This window comes from Asparagus officinalis, chromosome 3 (genome assembly GCF_001876935.1).
Source record: "Asparagus officinalis chromosome 3, Aspof.V1, whole genome shotgun sequence".
NCBI classification, from domain to species: domain Eukaryota; kingdom Viridiplantae; phylum Streptophyta; class Magnoliopsida; order Asparagales; family Asparagaceae; genus Asparagus; species Asparagus officinalis.
Genome location: NC_033796.1, coordinates 49,036,328 through 49,058,312, shown reverse-complemented (window position 1 = coordinate 49,058,312; position 21,985 = coordinate 49,036,328). Strand labels below are relative to the sequence as shown.

General features: G+C 37.5%; 1 protein-coding gene across 2 annotated transcripts in view; it reads left to right on the top strand.

Moving 5' to 3' along the window:
- LOC109834059 (exonuclease 1) overlaps positions 592-21,985 on the top strand; it is a 29,148-nt gene continuing 7,754 nt past the window's right edge. Inside the window, exons 1-11 of one of the 2 annotated variants that reach the window (XM_020401952.1) lie at positions 592-710; positions 2,151-2,274; positions 2,439-2,576; positions 2,765-2,974; positions 10,097-10,272; positions 10,380-10,452; positions 17,742-17,865; positions 18,527-18,927; positions 19,053-19,107; positions 19,204-19,544; positions 19,625-19,670. In XM_020401952.1, coding sequence (XP_020257541.1) covers positions 607-710; positions 2,151-2,274; positions 2,439-2,576; positions 2,765-2,974; positions 10,097-10,272; positions 10,380-10,452; positions 17,742-17,865; positions 18,527-18,927; positions 19,053-19,107; positions 19,204-19,544; positions 19,625-19,670 — 1,792 coding nt within the window. In that variant the 5' untranslated portion in view covers positions 592-606. Of the gene's footprint in view, positions 711-2,150; positions 2,275-2,438; positions 2,577-2,764; positions 2,975-10,096; positions 10,273-10,379; positions 10,453-17,741; positions 17,866-18,526; positions 18,940-19,052; positions 19,108-19,203; positions 19,545-19,624; positions 19,671-21,985 lie in introns of both variants that reach the window. The other variant, XM_020401951.1, reaches the window with a different exon arrangement.

The following is a 21,985-nucleotide window of genomic DNA, read 5'->3' as shown; positions in this document are numbered from 1 at the left end:
TTAGGCATTAGGTAAAAATCATGACTTTCCATGGTCATAGATGTTTATGTCCAGTTTAAACTGTGATCCATTCAAAGCTAACATTAAGTTCAGCTCCTTGCAAATTCATATCATCTTGTATTTACTGGGGATACTTTTTCTCCTTTTTATCCTTGATACTGTATTCTGATTATTTTTGGTCTCAGAACATTAAAGTTTACAGGCAAAATAGAAAGACGTCACAGTTGAGTAATCCATATGTTCTTTTAGATTTGTTTTCACTTATCAAAATTGGCGCCGTTAGATTGCCATGAAAAGCAAAAGTGTCATATTTAAGTAATCCTGCTTTCTTTTAAACTTTATTTTACTCATTAGAGTTTAACATTGAATCTTTGGTATCCATGTTTGCTTTATATCAACAGCTGTGGGTATATGTTATCTGGAAATGCAGCAGTTTCATGTTAATATTATACCTTGTTCTTATCTTGAATATTGTGTCATATTAGAATTGTTCTTATGATTTTATCTATCATGTATTCTGCTTGATATAGCTGGGATTTTTTTTTAATGCGGTGACAGTGCAATGTTTTAAGTTTGTTCATGATTTCTAGGCATATTGACTATTGCATGCATCGGGTAAACTTGTTGAGACACCATGGCATAAAACCTGTTCTTGTATTTGATGGGGGGCTTTTACCAACGAAGATTGACCAAGAGACCAAGCGCTCCAGGTATTTATTTGCAAAAACTTGATGTTGGCTTCATACAAGACACTATTGATGCAATTACTTGATAAGTTTCTTTCTCCACGTTGTGCATTAAACATATAATTGGCAGGTTTCATAAACTCTTTACTGTTTTCATATCAAACACTTGTTAGTCCACCAGGTGCATGCAAATTTTTTCTAGATCTTTTTTTCCCACACAGCATTTCGCATTTTGTCCTTCTTAACCCTTCTAATGAATTGTAACCATCTCTTGGATGTCATCTATTTAATGATTGTAGACAAGATTTGGATAAGGGTATTCTAAAGGGACCAGAATGTTCAAGTTCAGCAGTTTTATTATCATAATTTAAGCATAGAAGAGTTCTGGATAGAAGAGTTGTTTTTTCATAGTTGCTGAATAGAAGAATACTGAAGGTCCTTGCCATAGCATAAGGAAGATGTTAACTTTATGTTGTTTCCTCATGGTAATTATTTTATTACTATTTCTTTTACCGAAAGCTTATTCTTTGACTAATTTCCTTATCCAGAGGTAATTGCTTTGAGGACATATAGGACCGTCAGTAGATGGAGGTTCATTGCTCTTGTCGCAAGATTTTCCAACCACCATAACACACAAAGTCTACATAAGTTCTTTAACTAGTCTGTGTCGTAGACTGTATGTATATGGATTAGCTAACAACATGTAAGTATTGGAATAGTGTGTGTTATGCAAGAACATTACACATAATTCTTTTGAACTAACCTTCAGACTGTAAAACTCTTGTGAGGTAACGCAACATTGCAAAAGTAGACGGACTAGCTTAGAATATTACAGTTATCTAATGCATCAAAACTGACTTCCCTTACAAAGCAAAGCCAGTCAGTTTCCCTTTGTCCATTCACTATGCCAAGTCTATAAATTTCTAATATTGGCACAGACACAGTAATATAGTTTTGTTTCTTCCTTTTGGCTTGTCCACATAGCAAGTTACATTTCGATAGTTCATGAAAATGGCTATTTATGAGGGGGAGAATTGTATAAAGAATCTTGCTAGAGAATTGTATGAAGAATCTTACTTACTTCTCTGGATACTACTTAAATGTATCTAGAGCCGATTTATCTTTCACTGAAGTGAGTTTTTCTCCACTATGACTCAGAGCATGGCAGGTTATTCTCCATTTGCCAAATTGACATCATTCGAGGTTGCCGTGTGCATGTAAACTAGCATTTTTTTTCCTTGTATCTCTTTCTGGCACGGAATGAAACTTTCCACTTCTCTCTCAAAGCCTCACTCCATCAAATTCACTTCTTTCTAATATTTTATTCTTCTACTACTATGCTTTTTTAAATTTACTAGTTGTTGTCTACTCTTATCCAGGTTTTCTGTAGATCTTTTTTTCTCAACTGTACCGCTAAAGTTTGCTTGAATTTGTTAGTCTACATTAACTTACATTCTATTTCAGGGCAAGAAAGGAAAATCTCGAGCGTGCAGTGGAACATGAGGCAGCTGGCAATTCTGCTGCTGCTTTTGTGTGCTACCAAAAAGCTGTTGACATATCACCTTCAATTGCCTTAGGGCTAATAAAGGTAGGTAAACTTGTCTTCTGATTGTTGATTATAAACTGCTCCAGAAGGGTCTATCTCTCTGTAGAAAATTGTTTCACGGATCTTTAATTCAATGTTTATCCATTTTGCAATTGACAAAGTGTCACCTCATTCAACACTGTAGTAGTTACAAATGATTTTTGCAGGTGTTGAAGCAGGAGAAAGTTGATTATATTGTTGCGCCCTATGAGGCTGATGCACAAATGACATTTTTGTGCATGAACAAGCTTGTTGACGCTGTCATTACTGAGGACTCAGACTTGATACCTTTTGGCTGTTCCAGGGTAGGTTATCTCTTCATTGTATATCTCACAAGGAGGCGAATGTCTGATGCTTTTTATTTCTTTACTTGTTTTATAATTTTGTATAGGTAATAGACTAATACGATTGATACTAGATCTTTTTCTTCTCTTTTCCATTTCCTTGTTTGGGGTATATTCTCAACCAAGATCCCAACTGTTTTTTATTTCAGATTATTTTCAAAATGGACAAGTTTGGACAGGGTGTTCAGTACCAAAGTTCAATGTTAGGACGGAATAAAGAACTTGATTTTACTGGTTTCACGAAACAAATGTTACTAGAGATGTGCATTTTGAGTGGTTGTGACTACCTGCAGTCATTACCAGGAATGGGCTTGAAACGAGCTTATTCACTTGTTCAAAAGTTTAAAAGCTATGAAAAGGTAATTGATACTTCACGCATATGCGCATATTTTGCCATTTATCCTATATCATGAGTATTTTTATATGATTAGGTAATTGGTAGTTTTCGCACTACTTTTTTATGTACTCTTATACTCAAGTGAATAACAAAAGGTGATAGATCCCTCTACTTTTTCTTGAAATTGGTGATGAGCTAAGAGTGGTCACCTTGCCATACCAAAAAATGTAGTATAGCTTGCACTATTCATCTTCTAAATATTCTGTGTTCTTACCCACTGCTCGTTCATAGTCAGCTACGTACGACAGTCTTAAACAAAGGTTGGAGAAGAAATCTCAACTAAACAGAAATTTGGGCCAATTATCCAAATTCCATTGATAAAACCAAGTACATTGAAGTGTTCTGTATAGGCATGAGATCACGCTATTTTATTTCTAATCAAATACTAAAATAATAAAACTTATGGACTATATATTCCCATACTGTTGCCGATCAAATATAAAAGTAAAAGGAACATAAAGATTTTACTTCTCAAACAGGTAATTAGAGGAACATAAATTAGAGGTTGTTTCTAAAACATCTCAAATGAAGTAAATTAAAAATTAAAAATTCCTTTCCATCAATTATTCCATCAATTCTTCTATTATATTTCTTGGAAAGCCAATCTCAATCATTTTGTATTAGAAGGAATGATTTCAAGTAAGAATCAAATTCTCAGTCTATCCTGATACAGTGTTACTCTTAGCTGTGCATCTTATGTGAAGGAAAACGCACCTGATGAAGATCGACCTTGCCGGCGATGGTGGCAAGGGGTCGACGACGGATGGTGGCGAGGGGGCGTGGAGTCGAAGCTCGCCTTTCGAGGGGGGCTTCGAGCTCGCTTGTTCAAAGGGGCTTCGAGCTCGCCTGTTCGAGGGGGGGTTCGAACTCGCCTGTTGCCCATGAGCTTGCCTGTCGGAGGAGTAGCTCGCCTGGAGGAGTGCGAACGAGGATCTCGCCTGTTCTCGTAGTGGATGCCAACCGATCTCCAGCTAGAGCGCACAATCTTGCCCTAGGGTTCCCTATAAAAGGGAAACCCTGTTCACGAGATTTTGAGCTGAGACGATTTCAATAGAGGGGTTTTCTCTGTTGTGGCGGCTGTGGAACTTCTCAAGGGTTTATTGAGAAGTGAATTTTTCGGTTAAGAAAAATTCTCACAGAGAGTTCTGTAGCATTTGCTATAGTGACGAGTTGTATCTTGAGAGAGATTTCAAGTTTGAGATTTTCTCTTTTACAAGTTTTGTAATTTCTTGTGGTTAAAAGAAATTATTTGTGCGGCTCCCGTGGACGTAGGCAAGTTTGCCGAACCACGTATATTTGTTGTCTCATCTCATTTACTTACTGTTTTATTTGTGTATTCATCATTGCTTGTATTGGTTAGTTTGAGTTTGGCTTAAACTCGAGCTTGGGTTGTTTCTCTCGGAATTAATTAAGCTTCCGCGGCGGTACGAGCGCATCGCGCTCATAACAATTGGTATCAGAGCTCTTGTTAAGATTGGAGGTGGTAAAATTTTCGATTTGTGGTGGTTCTTGATTATTGTTGAAATTACTGAGAGAATTAGATTTATTAATACAAGCGAAAAATAACGTCTACAAGTAAAACAGTTAAAGTGGGAAAGTATGAGATCGAGAAATTCAATGGAAAGAATGATTTTTCCTATTGGAGGATGCAGATAAAAAATTCGCTGATTTCGTAGAAATTGCACAAGGTTTTGGTGGAAAAAGAGAAGAAACACAAGGATATGTCTGATGAGCATTGGGAAGAGCTGGATCTGGAAGCACAGGCGTCAATTATCCTTTGCCTTGAAAGAGATGTAGCTTTCTTGGTAGATGGAGAGGTAACGGCTGCGGGCGTATGGTTGAAGTTAGAAAGCACCTTCATGACGAAGAGTCTAACGAACCGAATCTATTTTAAATCCAAATTGTATACTTGCAAGATGGAGGAAGGCTCATCAATCTGGGAATACATCAACAAGTTCGATAGGATCTTATCGGATTTAAAAGATATTGAGGTGACAGTGGAAGACGAGGATCAGGCATTTCTACTACTTCTATCTATGCCGAAGTCTTATGAGAATCTGGTTCAAACACTGATGCTTGTGGGTGACCATTTGTCGATGGATGAGACTAGAACGACGCTTCTAGCGGATGATCTTTGAAAAATTATTACTAGTGATATGGCCACTGGTGGTAATAAAGAACAAGCGCAGGGTTTTTTTGCCAGAGGAAGGGGCAATGAGTGAGAAAAAGACAAGGGAGGAAAGTCTAGATTAAAATCAAGACCTCTTGCAGAAAGATCGCGTTTTAAATGCGGTGAGCTAGGGCATTTCAAAATCAATTGTCCTAACAAGAGAGTAGGTGGAAAGAAGAACAACATGACTGAAAGACGAGAAGGTAAGGAAGAGGCGAGTTACGCTTCAGGGGAAGGGAGCGATAATGAATGCTATATCATCACGGATGACGAGGATACCTCCGGAAAGTGGATACTTGATTCTGGTTGTTCTTATCACATGTGTCCAAATAGAAAGTGATTTACTACCTACAGGAGCATTGATGGTGGAACCGTATTGATAGGGAACAACCATGCTTATAAAACAGTGGGGCTTGGTGATATCAAGATCAAGATGCATGATGGAGTGGTTCGAACCTTGACGGATGTAAGGCACGTTCCCGACTTACGGAAGAATCTTATCTCAGATGATGCTTTGGACTCCGGGGGTTGTAAGATTGTAACAGAGAACGGAGTAAAGCGGGTTGTTCGGGGTTCCTTAGTAGCGATGAAGGGCATTCGTCACGATAACCTATATACTCTCTTGGGTACGACGGTGACGGGAGATGTAGCTGTTGGAACCGATGGAAGTGGTAGAGATCCATGTGAACACACAGTTATGGCATAGGCGGCTTGGGCACATGTCAAAGAAGGGTCTAGATCTGCTTGGTAAGGATGATTTGTTGAAGAATCTGAAAAAGCATTGTATGGATTTTTGTGAGGACTGTGTGTATGGAAAGGCACACAAGGTCCGGTTTCTGACAAGCAAACACAAGAGCAGAGGGATACTAGATTATGTGCACATGGATGTTTAGGGTCCGGCTTTGACAACTTTTAAGGCTGGTTCCAGATATTTTGTCTCATTCATAGATGATCATTCGAGATATGCTTGGATTTATTTTCTGAAGCATAAGAATGAGGTATTTGAGACATTCAAGAAGTGGAATGCGATGGTTGAGAACATGACATGAAAGAAATTAAAGACATTAAGATCTGACAACGGTACAGAGTATACAGATGGTGCCTTCAAGGAGTTATGTGATCAGGAGGGGATTGCCAGACACTGGACAGTTAGATCTACACCATAACAAAATAGGATTGCGGAAAGACTAAACCGAACACTGCAGGAGAAAGCAGTGAATATGCGATCATATGCTGGTTTGGGTAAGGAATGGTGGGCAGAAGCGGTTGCTATAGCTTGTTACATAGTGAATCGTTCTCCAGATTCGACATTGGATGGTGATACACCCTATCGGGTGTGGTCAGGAGAGCATGCAGATTATGAGGGGCTTTAAATTTTCGGGTGTACCGCTTATTATCACGTCAACAAGGAAAAGCTTGACGCGAGGGCCAAGAAGGCGATATTCTTGGGGTATGCAAAGGGCGTAAAAGGTTACCGTATTTGGTGTACAGAAGATTCAAAGTTCATGATCAGCAAAGACGTTACCTTTGATGAGAAGTCCATGATTGCTAAGGTGCCTAAGGATGATGGTGTTGAGACTGTTAGGAATTCTAAGTCTCAGGTTATTGACATAGAACCTAAAGACCAACCAGGTTCTAGTTGTGTTCAAGTGAGAAATCAGGTAGATGATGAGCTTGAGCAGGAGGAGGTTTAGCAAGAGAATATACAGGTACTACAACAACAGCAGCTCGAGGATAGCTTGGCTTCTACTAGGCTAAGGCGAGCATACAAGCAGGTACAGAAACTGGGGGCTGATCAATCCCTAAAGCACTATAGGCAGGTTAATTTGGTTGAGTACGCACTCTCGGTGGAGGAAGATGAGCCGATCTCCTTCAAGAAAGCTATTCGGGATAGAGATAGCGAGAGTTGGTTGGCTACGATGGAGGAGGAGATAGAATCTCTTCGGAAGAACCAAACATGAGAGGTGGTCCCACTGTCCGTAAGAAAGAAAGCTATAGGTTGTAAGTGACTGCATAAAAAAAAGGAAGATCCTTCAGAGCTCGGTGATACAAGGTACAAGGCGAGGCTAGTGGCTAAGGGGTTTGCATAAAGAGAGGGTGTGGATTACAATAAGATATTTTCTCCGGTGGTGAAACACACTTCTATTCGGGTGCTATTGAGTATTGTTGTTCATGGTGATCTTGAGCTGGAACAACTCAATGTCAAAACGGTCTTCTTATACGGAGACTTGGAGGATGAAATCTATATGTATCAGCCTGAGGGTTATAAGGTTGAGGACAAGAAGAATCATGTATGTCGCTTGAGGAAATCACTATATGGACTGAAACAATCTCCTCGGCAGTGGTACAAGCGATTTGACTCCTTCATGCTAAAGCATGGGTTCTCCAGAAGCGAGTATGACTGTTACGTCTATATTCGGAAGCTTCGTGGATGTGATTATATCTATCTCCTTTTGAATGTAGATAACATGCTTATTGCTTCTAAGAGCAAGGTGATGATAGATAAGTTAAAATCTCAACTTGATAAAGAGTTCGAGATGAAGGACATGAGTGCTGTTAAGAAAATATTGGGTATGGAGATTAGAAGAGAGCGAGCAAATCGGTGATTGTTCTTGAGTCAGAAGGGCTACATAGAACGGGTGATCGCAATGTTCGGAATGCAAAGTGCTAAGTCGGTGGTGATTCCATTGGCTCCATACTTCAGGCTCTCAGGTAAATAATCTCCCACTACAGCGGAAGATAAGACACACATGAAGCGTGTTCCTTATGCTAGTGCAGTTGGCAGTTTGATGTACGCCATGGTATGTACACGCCTAGATATTTCACAGGTGGTTAGTGCGGTCAGCAGATTCCTGACGAATCCGGGAAAAGCGCACTGGGAAGCTGTGAAATGAGTTCTGAGGTACTTGAAGGGTACTGTAGATACGGGTCTGTGTTTTGATAGAGATACATGTCAGATCAACGGGTTTGTGAACTCAGATTATGCAGGTGTCCTAGACAGACGGCGATCTACTACTGGTTATGTATTTAGTATACATGGTACTCCAGTTAGTTGGTGATCGATGTTACAGGCTATAATGGCACTTTCTACTACAGAGGCTGAGTACGTAGCCATGACAGAGGGAGTGAAGGAAGCATTGTGGTTGTGGGGTTTGCTAGACGATTTGGGGATTAAGCAGGAGTGCGTGAACTTGTGGTGCGATAGTCAGAGTACAATACATTTGGCTAAGAATCAAGTTTATCATGCTCGTACCAAGCATATCGACGTCAGGTATCATTTTGTGCGGGATGTCATAGAGGAAGGTGATATTTCTCTCATGAAGGTGCACACAAATGAGAACCCAGCAGACATGTTAACCAAGATGGTCACAGGTAGCAAGTTTTAGCATTGCTTGGATTTGCTTAATATCAGTCCGTGTTGATTTGCCCAAAAAGACAATAGCAGAATTATGGTTAGCTTGATCTCGGTGGAGGGTACGTAGCCAGCTGCGATATAGTGGCGCAGCTAGTTTGGTCTGGCTTGGCCTGGTTGGAGTTCGCGATGTTCTTCGGGTGATCGTCCAAAATTTGAGGCTTATCAAATGATGGACGAGGCGGAGAATTGAAGGAAAACGCACCTGATGAAGATCGACCTCATCGGCGATGGTGGCGAGGGGTCGACGGCGGATGGTGGCGAGGGGGCGTGGAGTCGAAGCTCGCCTACGGAGCCTGCAGGCGAGGGCGTTTGTTCGAGGGGGGCTTCGAGCTCACTTGTTCAAAGGGGCTTCGAGCTCGCCTGTTCGAGGGGATTCGAACTCGCCTATCGCCCATGAGCTCGCCTGTCGAAGGAGTAGCTCGCCTGGAGGAGTGCGAACGAGGATCTCGCCTGTTCTCGTAGTGGATGCCAACCGATCAGCCGATCTCCAGTTGGAGCGCACAATCTTGCCCTAATGTTTCCCTATAAAAGGGAAACCCTGTTCACGAGATTTTGAGCTGAGGCGATTTCAACAGAGGGGTTTTCTCTGTTGTGGCGGCTGTGGAACTTCTCAAGGGTTTATTAAGAAGTGAATTTTTCGGTTAAGAAAAATTCTCACAGAGAGTTCTGTAGCATTTGCTATAGTGACGAGTTGTATCTTGAGAGAGATTTCAAGTTTGAGATTTTCTCTTTTACAAGCTTTGTAATTTCTTGTGGTTAAAATAAAAAATTATTTGTGCGGCTCCCGTGGACGTAGGCAAGTTTGCTGAACCACGTATATCTGTTGTCTCATCTCATTTACTTACTGTTTTATTTGTGTATTCATCATTGCTTGTATTGGTTAGTTTGAGTTTGGCTTAAACTCGAGCTTGGGTTGTTTCTCTCGGAATTAATTAAGCTTCCGCGGCGGTACGAGCGCATCGCGCTCATAACATTATGATTGGTGTCTTTTAGATATGTCATGTAAGATCTTATTAATATGATTTGTTGATATTGTTAGATCACATTTTGTATTCCTTGTTAATATTAACTTGATTTGTTGAGAAGTTTCTTGTGATCTCATGTTTTATTTATGAGTACACAAGAGAGGGATCATTCAAAATATGGTCAACTTTTTACTATATTCTACTCTTTAAGTCAATTTGTATTCTGAAGCAAACTGCTCCCCAGATCCAAAGCTTCTCAACCAGATAAATCCTGCCACAGATTAGGCTCTGAGTTTGAGAGCTGTCCAAATTCGTATGAAATACATAGTTGGATTTAGCATATAAATTGTACTTGTTTAGACACAGACCTGAACAACCAAAACAAGGCTTGATGACAAGGCTCTGAGATTTTGACTAGAATATTGCCTTGTACTATCTAGTTCCTAAAACTTCAAGGAGCATCATGATTAATTTAATGAGTATGCAATTTGAATTCGAATTAATAAGACCTTGCTGATGTTCTGTTTATTTCAGGTAATCAAACACTTGCGGTACAGTGCTTTCTCTGTCCCACCTCATTATGAAGAAAATTTTAAGAAAGCGATGTGGGCGTTTCTGCATCAAAGGGTTTATGATCCTAGAGAAGAAGCAATAGTTCATTTATCTGATATTCCTCCTGACATTGGCGAGGACTTGGATTTTTTGGGCCCATATCCTTGCTCTTTAAAGTATTCCCTTAGCTGCTATATATAAATATCCACACAGGTTGCCACATGTAAATGCATATATATTTATAGTATTTCTTAACAGATCATACATGGCTACCACCAGATGTAGTTAAAGGCATAGCTGAAGGTGATCTTGATCCATTCACAAAGCTGCCGTTCCAGGTATGTTAATGGTTATCTCAAGTGTATGGCAATTAAGAAATTGAGATATACAGTAGTGCCCAACGATTATTAATATTTATATTCTTCTATTTAATCTTGTCTAAAGCTATATGTTATTAGCATGTATCATTCTTTTGGTAGACTGCTGTCTGAAAGTTATATCCACTACAGTTGTCTTTTAATGCAGGCATCATCCCTGAGCTTCATTGTATCTTTAAAATTCATTGCTCCATTAGCTGATCTTGTTAAATCATGAGGTTTTGAAAACACGGTGCTAAGCTTTTACGTATATGATTACATCAATTTATCATTTGACATGTAGTTTTTGTATATGACGCGTTAGTGTTTATCACATTGCTGCTTCACATGTCATATGGTTTGGTCTCACCTTTAGTTATAATTGCATATTCTATCATGTAAATGAATCAAACTACAGTCAGCTTCTTAGTTTGGTAGAATGAAGATTCATTTTTTAAGTGCTCTCTTTAAAGATGTGTTTGTGCTTTTTCTGATGTTTTACCATGTGTTCGATACACCGTGCTAAGACAATGGTGGTTGGCTTTTCAGTTGAAATACAAGACATCAACAGCATTATTTTTCTAGTGCATGCTAGTCATATGGTTAACCTGGCATGGTTTGAAATAACATCTTTAGAATCATATTAGAAAGAATATGTCTTGTGAAACTTCCTTTAACATTAAGTTTTCTTCAGCTAAATACATGCCACGCTAGAAGTATATTTCCAACAAGATGCATTTTGTTGGAAAGAGATAGTTAGACACCGCAATTGAAAGAAAAAAAATGTTGCAGCCCCCACACACCAAAAGTTAATGTTAGGCACTGTTGTTGAAAACAGAGAAAAGAAAAATAATATAAAAATAAAAATGGTGGATTTAGTTGCTTATAAATAGAGTTGATCATAGACACAATAAACACAATAACAAATTCCAATCTCCACATATAGAAAAGTGAGAGAAGAAAATAGAGAGAGTTTCTCCTTGTAATGAGATATTGTAACTCCAAATTTTTTTTCTTCATAGTGGATTCTTCTACTCTTGCCCGTGGCTTTTACTGCAAATTTATTTAGGGGATTTTCCACGTAAAACTTTGTGCGTTCAATTTAGTATTTTCGCTGCTACCCTGCTCTATTGGGTCCCGATTTGTCCAACAAATAGTATTAGAGCCTAGCTTATGGTGCATGTATCTACTTATCGTACGCTCTATAGCTACCACCAAAGGTGGATCCTTCACATTAGAAAATAAGTTAGATTATCATTTACCCTTTGAAGGCACTGTGCACTATTCACAAGTACAAGTACTGTTCACGAGTACGGTTACTTTTCACGAGGGTAGTTACTGTTCATATAAGTAGTAGAAGTTATTGTTCATGATAGAAGAAATGGTGGTGAAGTTCGAGATTGAAAAAGTCAACGAGAGTAACTTTTTATTGTGGAAATTGAAGATAAATGCTATTTTGAGAAAAGATAATTGTCTAGCGACCATTGGTGCAAGGTCCAAAGACATCGCATATAATAAGAAGTCAAACGAGATGGACGAGAATATTATTGTAAATCTTCATCTGGTATTAGCAAATGGGGTTCTATCAAGCATAAAGGAGAAGAAAACAACAAAGAAGATCTGGAATAATCCAACAAAGTTATATGAGGCCAAATCAGTACGTAATAAAATCTTCTTAAAAATGAGACTTACACTCTGAGGATGGCGGAATCTACATCGATGACCAACCATATCAACACCCTAAACATACTATTCTCTCAACTCATAGCGTTGAGACATACAATCGGTGTGAATGAACGTGCAAAACTTCTACTTCAAAATCTATCCCACTCGTATGATCAACTCATCATCAATCTAACAAACAACATTCTTACGAACTATCTAGTCTTCGACGATATTGCAGCTGCCGTTCTGGAGGAAGAAAATGGCGCAAGAAGACAAGCAAACAAGTTCACAACAAGTGAATGCCTTATTGGTGATGAGAGGAAGATCAACAGAACGTGGCTCCAGTGGGAGTCATACCTATGGTAGATCAAAATTAAGAAGTAAGAAGAAAATCAAATGCTACAACTGTGGTAAAAAGGGACACGTGAAATTGAAGTGTTGGCAAAATAAGAAGAGTGACGATAAAAAGTCTTCAGAGCCATCAACATCTCAAGAATACGTTGTAAACACATCACGCGATATTAAAATTTTATACAGTGGAGCAACAACTGTTGATGAAGGCAGAAAGAAGTTTGCTGATGTCGGGCTTTTAGATTCAGCAGGCTCCTGACACATGACCTCCCGGAGAGAATGATTTCATAAAGATAAACCTATCTTAAGGGGATTTGTATTTATAGGTAATAATCATGCCTTGAAATTTTTTGGTATTGGGACTATCAAAATCAAAATGTTTGATGGTACAATATGCACCATGCAAGATTTACGACATGTAAAAAGCTTGAAGAAGATTCTATTGTCTTTAGGATAATTGGATGAACTCGGATGCAAGATACATATAGAAAATAGGATCACGAAAATTGTTAGAGGTGCGCTTGTTGTAATAAAGGGAGAAAAGATAGCTGCAAATTTATACATGCTTAAGGGAGAAATCTAGTAGGAAGTTGATGCATGTGTGATATCGGATGTGACACCGTAAACTAGGCCACATGTTCGAAAGATACTTGAAGATTTTCTCCAACCAAAAATTGCTTCCTAGGCTCAAATTGGCAGCTCTTCTCTTTTGCGAGCATTGTGTTATAAGTAAGTAGCATCGGTTGAAGTTTAACACATCGAATTCTAAAAGCAAGGCTAGTCTGGAACTGGTTCATTTTGATGTATGACAAACACCAATTACATCCATAGGAGGAGCAAAATACTTTGTATTCTTTATTGATGATTATTCCAGAAGATGGTGGATGTATCATATTAAGAGGAAGGCAGATGTGTTTTCAGTCTTTAAAGCTTACAAAGCGCAAGTTGAGTTTGAATCTAGAAAGAATATTAAGTGCTTGAGGACAGATAATGGAGGAGAATACACAGACGGTGAATTTCTTACATTTTACAAACAAGAAGGTATCAAGAGACAATTTAGTACTACATATACTCCTCAACAAAATGAAGTGATAGAAGCAGTAAAAATCGTCGGGGCAACTGTAGATCTGGATAAAGTTTTTTGAGCAGAAGCAGTAAACACCGCTTGCGATGTGATGAATCGATCTCCATCAACTACAATTGAGTTAAAGACACTGATAGAGATGTGGACTGACAAGCCAACTGATTATTCAAACCTCCATATATTTGAAAGTTCGATGCATGTAATGTACAATGTCTAAGAAATTACAAAGCTGGATTTAAAATTCAGAAAATACATATTCTTGGGGTATGCTGATGGAGTAAATGGGTATCGCTTGTGGGATCCCACAACCCATAAGGTCATAGTTAGCAAAGATGTTATCTTTATAAATAAAGAGAAGAGAAAGAAAACAGTTCGAGGAAGGACTCAGAAACTATAGCTGTGCAGGTAGAAAATGATCCAAATTTTTCTGAAACAACATCGGAGCATGATGTGCAAGAACCAGTCGAGTTCGAGGTTCCAGATGTTCGAAGGTCAACTCATGAGAAAAGACTACCGACTTAGCACTCGGAGTATATTACGGAAAGTAATGTCGCATACTGTCTTCTAACAAAGGATGGAGAGCTATCAACATTCCATGAGGCTATAAATAACACGGATGTATCTTTGTGGATGACACCAATGTAGGAAGAAATTGAAACTCTCCATAAGAATAAGACTTGGGTAATTGTGTCACTACCACAATGAAGAAAGACTATTGAAAATAAATAAGTTTGTGAGATCAAGCGAAATGGCGACAATCAAGTGGAGCGATATTGTGCTAGATTGGTGGTAAAAGAATATGCTCAGAAAGAAGATATTGACTTTAATAAAATATTTTCTCCTGTAGTTTGACTTACAATAGTCTGAGTAGTCATGGCTATGAGCGCTATATTTGACTTACATCTAGAGCAACTAGATGTGAAAACAGTCTTTCTTCATGGATATCTTGAAAAAGAAATTTATATGCTCCAACCAGAAGATTTTAAAGAAAAAAAAAGAAAACTTGGTTTGCAAGTTAAACAAATCTCTGCATGGCCTAAAACAGACGTCGAGGTGTTGGTATTAGAGATTTGCTTCATTCATCATGAGACTTGGATACAATAGACTAAATTCAGATTTTTATGAATATTTCAAGAGGTTTGGTGAAAGTAACTTTGTTATCTTATTGTTGTAGGTTGACGACATGTTAGTTGCAGGCCCCAACAAAGATGTTATCAAAGAATTGAAGGCACAATTGGCTAGGAAATTTAAAATGAAGGATTTAGGCTCTATAAACAAGATTCTAGGGATGCAAATTTATCGAGATAGAATTAATAGGAAGATTTAGCTCTCTTAGAAGAATTATTTAAATAAAATCTTGCAGCGCTTCAACATGCAAGATTGTAAGTTAATTTCTACCCACCTCCTATTAATTTTAAGTTATCCTCCAGTATAAGTACTAGCAATGAAGAAGAGAGGATGAAGATGTCTCGAGTATCGTATGCATCAATAGTGAGAAGTTTAATGTTCGCTATGATTTCTACGAAACCAGACATTGCACAAGCAGTAGCAGTAGTTAGTCGATTAATGGTGAATCCTGGTAAAGAGCATTGAAATGCTGTAAAGATGATCTTAAGATACATTAAGGGGACCTCAGATGTTGCATTATGTTACGAGGGATCAAAATTTATTGTCAGTGGATATGTTAATTCCGATTATGCAGTTGATCATGATAAACGTAAATCCACCATAGGCTATGTGTTTGTACTTACCGGTGGACCTGTAAGTTGAGTTTTAAAATTACAGTCAGTTGTGGCTATATCAACAACAGATGCAGAATATGTAGTAGCTACACAAGCCGGTAAAGAGGCAGTATGGTTAAAAATGATATTGGAGGAACTCATGCATAAACAAAAGAAGATTACTCTATTTTGTGACAGTCAGAGTGCCGTGCATTTGATAAGAAATCCAGTTTTTTATTCAAAAACAGCCTAGCGGATTTTCTGACAAAGGCAATTAATACTGACAAATTTGTTTGGTGTCGATCCTCTTGTGATCTGACAGAAACGTAAACAACATGAAAATGGCGAGATAGAAAGAATAATGTGAAGATATGATTGATTTTTCAATCAAATCTTTAAGTGTGAGATTGTTGGAAAGAGATAGTTAGACACCGCATTTGAAAGAAAAAAGGTGCGGCCCCAACACCGAAAGTTAATGTTCGGCACCATTGTTGAAAACAGAGAAAAAATAATATAAAAATAAAATAGTGGATTTAGCTGCCTATAAATAGAGTTGATCAGAGAAACAATAAACACAATAACAAAATCCAATCTCCACATATAGAAAGTGAGAAAACATAAGAGAGATTTTCTCTTTATAAAGAAAGACCGTAACTCTAAATTTTTTTCTTCATAGTGGATTCTTCTATTCTTGCCCATGGTTTTTAACCCAAATTTATCTAAGGTGTTTTCTACGTAAACATTTGTGTGTTCAATTTATTATTTCTGCACTAATTTTCGCTACGACCCTGTTCTATTGGGTCCCGGTTTGTCCAGCACGTTTAACTTCATCATTTGTCTCACATATGGCCTGTACTTATAGATCCCACTTTTGTGTCATGATCTGAAGGAAAGTTCATCTTCTGATATTTAGAGTGACTTTGCACATATGGAGTTGTGAGGAAACCTTGCCTCGTTAATTTTCAGTCATCTAGTATACTGGTTCTTCTATCCTTATCCCACCGATGGAAATTCAACCTCGTACTTTTGTTCTCAAAATTCTCATCACTCACAAGTAAAAACATGGTAATTTGTAATACGGCCTCTTGTAGTCTTTTTCACTACAAAAGCCAAGTAGATGTCTTTATCTAATGATTTAAGAGAGGTGGTTTTGTTTCATCTACATGTGCCTAAATTTGCACCTAACTACCACATCTCTATGACATTTTGACTATAGTTTATCACTATAAATTCAGTTGTTCATGGTAGGTAAAGAAAGTTTAGATCTATATCATGCACCTATTTTCTGCACTGGTGGTTAACGTAAACATTTCTTTCTTGGTTCTTCTTTCAATTGTCAGTAGTTAATATCATTTGTCCCCAAATTCTGTTAGAGAAACACCTTACATTGAGTTGGATAGGGCCAGAATTAACAGGTCTGTCAAATAGTCTGGTTAGACATGAATATTGAATTTGATTCATGAATTTTCTCAAATCATCAATTGTTTCAACTCTCACATATAAGACGCTTTACTTTGCAGTTCTACAACATACTGAGTCGATCATTATAGACTAGCAAAATCACATCAGTACAACGGTATGCTGGTCTAAGCGATTGCTTGATAATTTACTACAATACCACTCTGCAATAAACTAATTAAATCTAAACAAGGAGGCTATAATCTCTCCTAAAATCATTCCTAGAGGTGTCTGTTTCTGTTATTTTGAATCGATTATTCATCATGACATTGGCACTGAGGTAGTGAGGTGTATGTTCTTCTTGGAATTAATAGAAGGTGGGTGAAATGCAGAACAAAAACATGAATGCAATATAAAATTAATGCAATATAATATTGAGTTGTAAAGCAAGAAACAATAGCTTCACTTTATCAGTAAGAGTGTCAGATATCAAGAAACCACATAAAAAAATTGCTGCTGAAATAAGAATGTTTAGATAGATGAGCACGTCAACAGCATTGTGCGGTAGAAAATTGGAAATGAATGAATGTTATAAAAGCAAGGTAGCTTCAAGGATAAGGGATGGATTAATTAAATTGAGACAGTTTGGACAGTAACAAGGATAACTATTGGCCACTTCTATTTAGGAATAATCAGACCATAGATAAATGAGCTCCTTGGACGTGGTGAAGACAAAAGGAACCTGTTGAGGCAGTAAGAAAGGGTGCTATTCTTGCTACTTAATAGAGGACAAGGCTCTCAATGGTGCTGAATAAGTACAAGCACCGATGTATCACAACCTAAAATTTTGGTACAAAGGGTTTACATCCTTTGTCGTCTCTGTAATAAAAATCTTCTTTCTTGTTGATATCTCCGCTAATTTTTCATTTCATCTCTAACTTATACCCAATACTTTGTAGGAAATGGTAATGAGCTTATTTTGGCTATTCAGTTTATCCACTTGACATTATATTACTATCCCTCCTGATTCTCTTGTCCATTTGCTTTTACAGGTAGAGGCAACACGCAAAGAGGTGGTTCTTGACAAACCTCATTCAGTAAAAGATTCAGTGTTCGCGGCTGGAAAGAAAAGACTAGATTTGCCAGTGCAAAATAATGTTCTAACTAATTACTTCTGTATCCTTTTGATGATCGTTCACTCTCATTAGTGTCAATTTCTATTTATGACAGTCTCGTTGATATAAAGTTAGAAAATCTGTTTTAATTGTTATTTTGGTAAGACACTAATAACATAGATAATTTGTTTGATCTCATCGTAATCGGTAGTCCTGCACTAACCCAAGATAATCACCTAGGTCTCTACATTTTACTCTCTAATTACTGTAACTGTTCCATATATTTCATTTAAAATATGATGATTCAAATGGCCTGCATAATTCTGAATTATAACATCTGAATCTAGTTGCCTTAGTATCTGTCTCTGTATATCATGTGTAGAATCTGAAACCCTAAAAAGGTTTTAGGCCTGCAGGATGCAGTATATGAGATATGAGTCTCAACAGGTATGCCTTCCTGTTGGGCAAATACCAACTAGGTGGTGGTAACTTCCTCAGGATACTTGTTAGTTATAGATTTCAAGTTTGAGAATAAGTAGATTGGTTTGTGGCCACTTTCTCTAGTCGTTCTTATGGAACTCCATAACATTCAGATCCTTTTCCCGACTACCATGCATTTGTTGAACACATTAACACAAACAGTTTTATAAATAATTATATCTGAGAAAATAACATGAAGTGATGAAGATACATAAAAATGTCATTTCTTTAACATTTTAAAGGCTTGGCATCCCTAGAAGCAAAACGGAAATTCATAGCCCCGAAGGTTATGCCAAAATGTAAGGAGACGAAGAAATCATCTCCTCAGGACTCCATAAATCATGATTCAGATTCGCCTGGTTCAGCTGAAGAGGGCACTCATATGATAGACCATCAACAAAGTTCCTTGCATTCAAAAGATTTGGGTGATGACCTTTCGTCAAAGGATTCTTTGATCTTCCATCAAAAACAGTTCAGAACCCCAAAAGTCATGCCTAAGTGTATGGTGACAATTGAATCATCATGCCCCAGTTCTAACAGTCATGACTCCCTTTCACCTGGTTCAACCACAGTGGCTACTCCTACCATAAACAGTCAACTATCTTCTCCGCTTCTTTCAAGAGATCTAGGCAATGATCTTCTGGTAAAATATTTGGTTAGTTTAACTCTGTTAAATATGGATTTTTGTCACTATGCACGCTTCTGTGACAAAATGGTCACTAGGACTATTGTTAGGATCTGATTGATTTCTTTTCTGCTTTACATCAGATGAAAGGTCTGCCTGCCGAAGGAAGCAATAATTCCACAGGACTTCTGTCACAAGGTAAGTCTCCATCATTCATCTTTAAGATTGAATACTTATTCATTTCAAATTTTTCAAGAAAGACCTTTAATTCACCTGATTCTTGTTACCTCACAGAATCCAATAATGAATCCTTAAGTCCAAATTTAACTTCGCATAAGGAACAAGGGTGGAACATTACGTTGTATGAAACTGGACAAGTAAGCTCTAGACTGGCTGACGATAAAAGACCTATGGAAACATTGGACAGAAAAGTTATCAAAAGAAGTCCATATTTCCTGAACAATTCACTGGACAAGAATGATACTGATTATCAAAAAGAAGAACCCTTTCGAATCAAACAAACAGATAAGGGTAGTGGTCACCATACTGTAACTGTAGCCTCCTCGATTCAGAATGATTATCAAAAAAGTGCTGCGAAGAGAAGAAAGCTTCTCCATGGCCATAATGTTCCCAGTGTATGTGAACTGTTCTTGCTTCATTCGATGTCTGGTTTCATTTGCTCTTGCTAATCTGCATAAACATTCTAACTGTACAGGAATCTCAACCAGAGAGGAATTTGCATATTACTTCAGTTGAAAAAGGTATGGAATTGTTTTGTAATTGATTATCAAGTTATTTAATTTGTTGGTGATATCCTAAACATCTTCAGTTGTCTCTTTCTGTTACTTCATTTATGATGGGTTTAGCATACGTAATTATGATAGTTCTATCAGGTTCTTCAATAAATTTGCTTGTTATAGCAAACTGGAAAATTTCGTGTTAATTTAATGTTTGCTGCAATAAATTTGAAGTCAAATAATACTAAACACGTGAATGGTTAAGGATGTTTATTGGCATACAGCCTGTATTGGTTGGTAAGCTCCATCATGCAACATTGTATTCATGCACGTACCGTTCTATCTGTGTATCTGTCATACTTTCTGAGAATTTCCTTTGAGCATAAATGTAGATACCTTCTACGAAGGAAAAAGCGATAGACATGAGCCTAAAGCCTTGAGGCTTAAACTTCATGAATATTACACTGTTCTTATTTTCAAAAGTTATGGTATACAACTTCCAGAAATAAGAGGATGAAATAAAATTAAGTAGCTATGGTGTAGGACATTCCAAATTTTTCGACATCACTCAATTGTAATCTCAATGCAAAATCAATATCCATCTATCAACTTATTAAATCAGGGTGTTTCAATCTATATATAAGACAAACTTACATGCTAATCATGTAGACTCAGAATACATGGAAATCACATGCAACAATAAAGTTTTTATCCCAAAATTTTGGTGACGGTTGCATGAATCCTGATCATCCATTTATTTCTAATAGGTCAGCTCCTCCCTTAATTATTATCATATCCTTCTTGCTTGTTTTCAACCAAGTAGTTTTAGGTCTGTTTCTAGTCCTCTTTGCTCAATAAGTAAAATTTTATAAATTCCCCTAATGCATTTACTAGCAACCAATGTACCAGGCCAAACCATCCCCATCAGTTCTTTCTCATTTTATCATCGATAAGAGCAACCTCTAATCTGTTATGTATGCACTCATTTCCTATCCTACCCTTTAGTGTATATCCACAAGGCCATTGTAATATTCTCATTTTTGCTACACCCATTTTCTGCTCGTGTTTTTTTAATTGCCCAACATTCTGATTCATGAAGCATTATTGGTCTTAGACTTTGTCCTATATAATTTTCCCTTCACTCTCATAGGTATTCTACAGTCACATAAGATGCCAAAATAGCCCCCTCCATTTACCATCGTGATTTGATTTGATGAACCACATCATCCTCAGTCTCACTATCATAAGTCATGACACTAATTAAACTACGTATGAATAACATATAGGCTTGAAATAAATAAAATAAAAAATCTATATCTGATATGCCTAAGAAAAGATCCTAGAAATGAAATGAAACATAAAAATAAACCACTAAAATAAATCTTAAAAATACACCATGCTTTTTCCATGATCCTTGTGCGTCCTGAGTCCCCCATTATTATCTTGAGTAACATATGGAAGATGCAAGATTCCTATTATTAACATATTACAAGGCAATGCAGAATTCTAAGGGTGGGGCCCCATAGGCCTGCACATCTTAACACTTTGCTCCTTATAACACTTAGTTCTGCGAACTTTCTAGTTGGTGTGGGCTCTAATCCCATTTATAATGCTCCAATGAGAATTTCTACGAAGGTCAACTATCCTAGTACTACTCTCACCTTAGAAGACTGCTAGGTACACATTTATTTTCACAATTCCCCCATTGAAATAGGCTAAATATGAGTATTTCTTGATTTTGTTGAAATTTATTGTTGACACACTTGGGTGTGAGAAAGATGCTCTAAAGTTCTCCAGTGATCAATATACTCAAGGTCTTAGCAGAAAATGGCAAAAAAGTTGAAGGATCTAATACAGAGTTTGTATCTAGGACGTAATCAGCTATTGTTGATAGAGAAAATAATCTCAGATGGTAATCTCTTGGCACATGAGATGTTATGATCAAGTTATCACCACTTGTTTCCATGGTAATATGAAATTGAGAGTAGCCATTCCTATTGGCAATCTTATTGAGAATATAACTTAAGAAAACATCCACATGTCCAGGCAAGGATAATGGTACTACTACTTAATCTCATACATAATCTTATTGATTATCCTGAAATTATTTTCCTATGTTGGCCGATTCTTCCAGCAGAGTATGCCCTGCGCCCTGCATGGGCTGTAAATAAACCCTATCCAGAGTTGTATCGTCTTTCTGGCACTCATCTCATTTTAATTTGTTGAGGATGTATTATATATTCTCGCTTTGAAGGTAACTCCCGTCGGTAAAAATAATGATGTTTCCAAGTCTTCAAGTATAAAGAGACCCTAAAGGAAATTGGGTATGTGTAATTTTT